General features: G+C 38.9%; 2 protein-coding genes across 2 annotated transcripts; one reads left to right on the top strand and one right to left on the bottom strand.

The window, feature by feature from the left end:
* Positions 1–330: 330 nt before the first annotated feature.
* LOC106153012 (2-oxo-4-hydroxy-4-carboxy-5-ureidoimidazoline decarboxylase) lies at positions 331–2601 on the top strand. The gene is made up of 2 exons (XM_013526776.2): positions 331–585; positions 1150–2601. The coding sequence occupies exons 1-2, from the start codon at positions 411–413 to the stop codon at positions 1497–1499; spliced, it is 525 nt and encodes a 174-aa protein (XP_013382230.2). The 5' UTR covers positions 331–410; the 3' UTR covers positions 1500–2601.
* Positions 2547–7568, bottom strand: LOC106153015 (2-oxo-4-hydroxy-4-carboxy-5-ureidoimidazoline decarboxylase). The gene is made up of 3 exons (XM_087009566.1): positions 7274–7568; positions 5913–6174; positions 2547–3297 (listed from the first exon to the last, which is right to left on the bottom strand). Exons 2-3 carry the CDS (start codon positions 6079–6081, stop codon positions 2930–2932), a joined length of 537 nt encoding a protein of 178 aa, XP_086865692.1. The 5' UTR covers positions 6082–6174; positions 7274–7568; the 3' UTR covers positions 2547–2929.
* Positions 7569–7888: the final 320 nt, after the last annotated feature.

Consider the following 7888-nt stretch of genomic DNA (forward strand, 5'->3'; position numbering starts at 1 on the left):
TAATGATACATGTAGTAGCAGGCAGATAAAAAGGGCCACATTAACAGTGATACCTCTTGACTCGGTGGTCAATTATAACTCTAATTTTGATTCGTAACTTATTTAATCCGTGTCCTTTATGCGGCTGGTATTTCACAAACGGTGATTACTGAAAAAATTAACCCCATTAAAATAACAAATTGATCTTTCTCGGTATGAAAGACAAAATAATACTAATACCAATTATGATTATTATCATTTTTATTCATAGTATTATTAAAGCACCAAACATTACCCCGTAGCTTGTCCCCGCAACTACCATTGCGATAGTTGCGCTGGATGCAATGCAACCTTTACTGCTTCCTCCATTAACAAAAGAGTGACCGATTCCCGGCCACCACGTTAATTCTTGTCACTACATAACATAAGGGATGAAAATCGAGGACGTGAATGCCCTGGATTCTGATGCTTTCATCTCCCTGTTTGGCAATATCGTTGAGAATTGTAGCCTTATTGCTGCGGCGATATGGTCGTCTAGACCTTTCTCTGACGTCGACGACATTCAAAACCAGCTAAACAAGTTTATTGATCTTTTGCCTCGTAATGGTAAGTAACAATGCACGCCACTTCTCTACAACATTTCTTTAAGCCACCGTGCTCAACTAAGGCTGCGACAGTCATTTATGGATAGACCCACATTCAGAGCTTGCCAAAGCCCACCATTATATGTAATGGGGAACTTGTTCAATATACAAAGTAGGCTACCTATCAGTGTATGTGATAGGCCTACATGCAATACCTTTAAATTTGGGTCATCCTTGGATCCATTAGGGCCTACATTACCATTTTATCATATGTAAAACGGATCCAGGCTGACCTACTTCTTGTAGGCCCTGTCACTACTGCCACTACATGCAACTGAGAAATAACTTATCACACAAGAACACGACATAAAGCTCTTGTAGGCCTAGGCTATATGAGTAGATTTAAGTACAATGTATATAAAATGAGACTAACTTTTTAGATTTTTGTTATCTTTCTGTGTTTGGCCTCTTGGCACATGCGAGTTTCACGAGTTAGCATATTTTATTTGTTTTTTATGAAGACTCCAACACATTTTCTCGCTAATATCACTGTTGTTTGATTAGTGGCATTCTGTCGGTCTTGCAGGAAAAGAGGGCATATTGAGGAGTCACCCAGATCTAGCAGGTAGACTAGCGGCGGCCGGTCAGTTGACCAGAGAGTCCACCCAGGAACAAAAAGCTGCCGGACTGGACTCCCTGACAGCCGAGGAAAAAGAAAAACTAAACAAATTAAACACCGAATACAAGGCCAAATTTGGATTTCCGTTCGTTATTTGTGCACGCGAGAATAAGAAGGACGCTATACTTAAAGGTCTTGAGCGTCGGGTACAAAACGATCTTGAAACTGAGACATTAACCGGGGTTGAAGAAGTGAAGAAAATATGCCGCCTACGATTGCTTGACATTATGGAAAATCACCCCGGTGCTAAATTGTAACTGGTTTGCAATGCTAAAGTGTGGTACTTGGAGTGATCTCCATAAACTTATAATAATTTTGACACATATAGGGAAGTGGAATTTATATGGAATTTATATTTATATTGAAAATGCAGTCTTTATGATGAAGGACTTAGAGGTGTAAAATTGAATTGTTTACTGTTATAGTTATGATGAATAATAGTGGTAAAATACCAAGTGTGGCAAGAATGGTAGTCCGCAAGGAACCGAAACTCGTTCCCCATTACTTTGTACAGATGACATTCGTCCCATATACTGACCCCAATTCGCAAACTAATCCTAACCTGTACTTATCATAACGATCCCCGGGTTATATTCCTAGGACCTCCATTCCTGTAACACTGGTATTAGGAAGTGTAATAAGAAGCCCATGGAATATTTTAAAGCTAAGAAAATTATCGATATCTTAAAACTATTTCTAATACTGAAAGTTCTTGGTGCTAGAAATTGCATGCATATATCCTGTGCTTACTTTTATTACAAAGGCGTTAGTTTCATTGTTTTCCTTTGCCTCTTACTTTTCTCCGTAACCAGTGTGTAATTAAGAAAGAAAATTAAAATAAGACATCGGAGCGCGGCTATTGTAACTCCTTGCATTATAACCTATCCTGAAGACCAGTTTTCTATTCAAACACGTTTTAGGTAGGTATCGACTTTTAGTCTGGGTACATTTTGCATGTTGTTTTGATAAACGGGTTTTTTTCACCCTTTCACGTTTTTAAATAATCAGACATGAGCTTTTTTCTGCTGAAAAGCGTAATTCCGCGTTTTTTAAATTTAACCCTGATGGTTCCTGAGGTGTTGGGTCACATGATAAATGTTCAGTTTTTTTTTAATCCTAGGCTCATGTCTGAATAATTCTTGGTTAAGAAAAAATTATTTCGGACTTGAGAGTAAGCATATTGTGCTTCTTTTCTGTTGCTTCTTTTTTGTATGTACATGCAGGGCGTATTTTTTTCTTGGTCGTTTTACAGAAACGTTGATCTCTTTCAAATTCTAAATAAGGTCACTAAGGCCAAGGTAAATTTATTTAATAATAATAATAATAATAATGAACCAATAAACATATCATTTTACTCTATTACTTTTTTTAATTTTTTGATGGTGTTTTTACAACCGATCAAAATAAAATATTTTGCGTAACCTTTTGTCTTCTCTCAACCAGGGCGACAGATTGATTTTCCACAGATATTCACAGATATGTCTATAGATAAATAGACAGACATTTTGGCTCTCAGTCGATTCAGCAAAAAATGTCCACAATAATAACTGCAGCCCTGGTTGGGGGTACCTTTTGCCCGTCATAGTGAGATAATTAGCTGTCTGAATCGGCATTTTTACCTCAGCAGTGCCGAGCGTCTGTACAGTAATGGTTCAATGTCTATATGAGCTTTTCTGTGCTTGTATTCTCAGAGTTTTGAGTTATAATCGAAGTGCGCTTTTCCTATGTTTTCTACGACGTCGAGGAGTCTCAGCCAACAAATCTTCTTCACCTCATCTATCCCTCTTAACAATTCTTGCCCTTGAGTGTTCTCAAGACTTTCCTCTATTCCCTTCATAATTGAACACTTTCGGTTTTCTCTCGCGCAGACGACGAATGGAAAGCCAAATTTGGCTTTGTATTTTGTGTTCATTTCGGTCAGTCTTGCCCTTTCTTCGGGCGTTAGATCTACCAACCCAGCAATGGCCTGCTCTCTCGAGCACTCCTTACTCAACTTCCCCATGGCGGCAAGCCGCCCGGCCAGATCCGGTAGACAGCGTAGGATTCCTTCTTTACCTTAAAGAAATATATTTTTATACACATTACATTGTTAACGGAATAAGCACGAGTACTGAGAAATAGAAGATGATAATAGGATCTTTGCTAGTGATGGGTATTTCGTTTCCTGATACTTTCAGTTATTTAAACGTTTATGGCTTTTGTGCATGATACATTTTTTTGGACTGACCAGTTTATCGTGGTCCATTTTCTCTGCACTCTGCTTTACAATATCAGAGCACAGAGGGGAATCTTCCCAATTCAGCTCTACAGACTTTTTCGCTGACTTAGTGCCCATTTGCACATCCTCAGGTGTACTTTTTCGAAAGGCAATTTATTTAATTTTGAAAGTACCATTTGTTTATCTTTGAATATTTTTCTCTCGTGTATGTCGCTATGGGCAAATACTCTGGTAAGCTACACCCAGCTTACTCAAAAACATTGCTAAAATTTTATGCAAACATATCGCAATAATTTTAAAATATTTACAGAAAATTGTTGGGGACGACGTTTACGTGTGTACCTTTTTAACATATACACACACTGGACAAAAGAAGTGTCACCCCCTAACTCAGAGTAATAAAAGTAGGCAGATCTTGGGTACTTATAATGCCTGGTCTACTTATAATGTGACTAATGAGTATAAAACCGCTATACCATGGAATTGTATTGTTGGTCTTGTACATGCACAGCAAATGTTATTCCTGTCTTCTTCCAATATGGCAAGATACAGGCAATTATCTAACGGTTATAGGTGCAAGTTATTAACCTGAAGAGGCGGAATATAAGCAATGTCAGAATATCGATACAATTGAATTGTTCAGTCAGAACCGTGCAGAGGGTCTGGTCTCGGTATAGAAACACTGGATCAAGAGACAAATTGCCTCTGATGGGTCGTGCAAGAAAAAAATACTGGCCGTGAAAACCGACGACTGATTTTGATGTCCAGGTTGTCAAAGTTCGACACTGCTTGTCAGTTGACAACACAGTGGAACGATTTCACACATAAGAATGTGTCTGTGAAAATTGCTAGGCGTCGGTTACTTGCTCAGAGAGTGTACAGCAGGGTAGCAACACTGAAACCTCTTATATCGTTACAAAACAGGCAACGTAGAGTAAACTAGGGTCAACAGGATCTGGAACTGGACAGTTCATGACAATTGGTCCTATATATTTTTTCCTGATGAGTGTCGCTTTGGTCTGACCTCTGATGACAGACGGGTACTATGCTGGCAAACTGCTGGTAAAGCATTTGAACCACATGCACTGAATTTTCGAATCCGGAGCAGCATATTCATCATGGTGTGGGACTGCATCAGCATCCATGGCTTGGGCGAATTGATAGTGGTTAATGGAAACATGAATCACTAGAAATATATCGATGTTTTGGAGTCAGGCTTGCTACCATCTATTACTAACATGTTTGGTGACAGGAATTATCCATTTGTTCACCAGGATGACAATGCTCCTTGTCACAGGCCCAGAGCAGTTGATGATTGGTTTGACCAACAGGACATTCGCAGGGTGATGTGGCCTGCCCAGAGTCCGGATGCAAACATAATAGAAAATGTGTGGAATGATATGTCAAAACTTTTCACAAATGCCCGTCTATCCAGCAGAGAAACTCTGTTATATCCAGTGTTTCATGCTTGGGCCAGCATAAGCCCTGAACGCATCAGACAATTATATGAAACCTTGCTTCGTAGACTGGCACCTATTATTAGGTCACGTGGCTATGCCACTAAGTACTAATTTTGGACTTGAAACTGCATATTTTGGTAGAATGTATATTTTGTTCTCATTTTGTGATTTTTTGTGAAATTTAATGTTAATAAAATGATACCAGGAGCATATCATTCCACAGTCATTTATCTCCCCCATAGTACTGGCTCAGTAGGGGTGACACTTCTTTTGTCCAGTGTGTGTACGTTATCAAAAACGTGTTTATAACGTTTTTGAAAATGTTTTGAATACGTTTAAAAAAATAACATTTTAGCAACATTTTTGTGTTAGCTGGGTTAAAGTTTCTTGTACAATTGTGAATTTGGAAAAAAAGAGCCAACATTAAAAGGTTCTTTTGGACATTCCATTTCATTTTAGAAAGTGAAAGTTCGTGTTTTAGAAACCTAGCAAACAATCGGAGGGTATTATCTTAACTGTCAGTTGAGAAAAACATGGCTGATTGTCACCTATAAGTAGACCAGTGTAACGAAACTGAGGGTCTTTGTAACAGAAAGCCCCCCCCCTCCATTCAGTTATAATGGTTAGGGTTAGCCTGACTGAAGTGGGTCAAAATCTAGGGCGAGGCTCGCCTGTACAAATGAATGGGAAGCGGTCTCTCTATCATGGGTGACTCTCTGTCACGTTACACCGGGATTCCGAAGGCGTTTTGTCTTTGTGCAGATGATATTGATTTCAGACAAAGGCCTGAATCGGTCAGTCTCTACCCTTGGAAACTCATGACTACCTTGTCGACGAAATTGTAGTTTAAAAAAAAGCATTCTCAAACAAAAAATACTTTTGACTTTTCTCTTTTTATCAAAGTCCAAAGGGGTTTATTTTGATTGGTAAAGATCTGATTTTTCTACTCTGATTATAAGGAAAAACATTCAAATACAATACAGTTTACTCACCATACGGTGGAAGATTATCCAGAAATTCACAAATATATCGGTGAATTTCAGCCACACTGGTAAACGGACGAAGCGTCCAAACTGAAGCCGCACAAAGTGGATTCTTTTGTACAACGTTACCAAAATGTGCAACGAAAGCTTCGAAATCCATTCTGTTAATCGGGTCCATCTTCTATCTTTTGGGTTTTTCTGGTTTCTTAGGTCAGTATACAATTAGAGTCTTCTTCATCAGCCTCGCCCAAAAACACAATCGTAAGTTTCCCTGTTGCAAGATATAAAGGCACTTTAGTCCTTATCACTGTCTTTAACTTACATTAAAACTTAGAAGATAGCCAAACGATTGACCTTTTTTCAAAACAATAAAATCAGATACCAAAACCCTCAAACTAAACTTCAGCTTGAATCCCTCGGATCCCGTTTTACACGGGGCGTTTAGCATACAATTTGCGGTATAGAAACAAGACTGGTCCAAACACGGTTTTACGCTACAGGGGGGGGGGGGGGGGGGGGGGGTTATTCTCCTTAATATGATCGCTTCCGCTTCTGTTTGAACTAATTGAAATTAATACGATCGACTGGTCGTATCTAGCTCGGGGGGCGCTGTATATGTAGTTTTCTTACGTAATTTACGGGCTAATAAGTTGTTTGTCCTGTAAGCATTTCGGCACAGAAACGTGTTGCGTACAAAGAGCCTAAAATCCTTTGGCGACACGACTTCGGCTTGTAAAATGCGAGAAAAATTAAAAGACAACACTGTAGACAGAGAAAATCCCAGTTTTCGAATTTTAGGGAAATAGCACTAAAAAAACACGATTATTAAATCTACGACCTGCTCTGTTGCGGCGGATAAAACTGATCCCCCCTCCATCCAAAAACATATTACATGTAGTTCAACATGTTAGGTACAGCTAAAATATTCTGGGGGAAATAATTATATGGTACCGGTAGGTTACCCTCTACCAGGGCCACAGATTAACTTTTCACAGGATATTCACAAATATGTCTTTAGATAAATAGACGATCATTTTACAATTTTTGGATTTTCCCATTTTTCCCTGTATAATCTGCTAGGTCTAGTGTATGTTTGTTTTGCCTCAGTTTTCGGCCTTACAAGCTCACGGTACCCTTACCAGCGGTAAGGGTACCGTGAGCTTGTAAGGCCGAAAATGAGGCAAATGTTTTTTATACAATAAAAGATTTTTTTCTGAGCTCAGTATATTCTTTTAAAGAACCCAGTAGTGTGATGTCAAAGTCAAAGTTTCTCTTTTGGTAAATATTGACTTTCATCAGATCTCGAATTTCCGGATGTAAGATAAAAAATATAAAATTAAAACTTTCTGCACATTTTTTCTAAAGCCTACCTCAGATACTCTGGTCACAATGGAGATTTTCGTCAGTGATGTTGGGCCTGAGCACTAGTCAATGAGGTGATTAGATTACCCTAACTGTCCGATATGTGATTTCTCCATCCGTCTCAGTTTAGGCAGTTCAGTACGGGTAGGACTTGTCTCTTTCATCTTCTCTCACGCCACATCTGTATCCAGTAACTCTGCTGTTCCCCATGGGGGGGGGGTTGAAGGTCGGGGCTATCCCATTGGATTTGTATCTAATACAACACCAATCTGAACCAACACCAGGGGGCAAAGACGGGGGGGGGGGGGGAGGCACATTGTGGCACATTTAGGTTATCTTAATTGACTTTAATTGACTCGTTGAACAGTAATCAGCGCAGACGTTACTGTCTATGTTTGTCACGTGACCGATAGATCTGAGATGCTCTTCATTTTGATTTTGTATATTTTATTGTATGTTTTTTGTATGAAGGTATTATACAAATTTTGATTTTGTGAGATTTTATTGGATATGTTAAACTAGCAGTCACCTCATTGTCTCCCTTACAAAAGCGCAAAGTCAGCCATTGAAATAAATAAAAACAATATGGATATACTTATTGCAATTATCACACCAAAATATAC

This window comes from Lingula anatina, chromosome 3, assembly GCF_051362555.1.
Source record: "Lingula anatina isolate TDL-2025a chromosome 3, LinAna3.0, whole genome shotgun sequence".
NCBI classification, from domain to species: domain Eukaryota; kingdom Metazoa; phylum Brachiopoda; class Lingulata; order Lingulida; family Lingulidae; genus Lingula; species Lingula anatina.

Bases quoted from the DNA above. Each gene is read 5' to 3' on its own strand.
- LOC106153012 (XM_013526776.2), top strand. From the start codon at position 411: ATGAAAATCGAGGACGTGAATGCCCTGGATTCTGATGCTTTCATCTCC. The intron at 586-1,149 runs GTAAGTAACAAT...TCGGTCTTGCAG, and splicing joins TGATCTTTTGCCTCGTAATG to GAAAAGAGGGCATATTGAGG.
- LOC106153015 (XM_087009566.1), bottom strand. From the start codon at position 6,081: ATGGACCCGATTAACAGAATGGATTTCGAAGCTTTCGTTGCACATTTT. The intron at 3,298-5,912 runs GTGAGTAAACTG...TATTTCTTTAAG, and splicing joins GGATAATCTTCCACCGTATG to GTAAAGAAGGAATCCTACGC.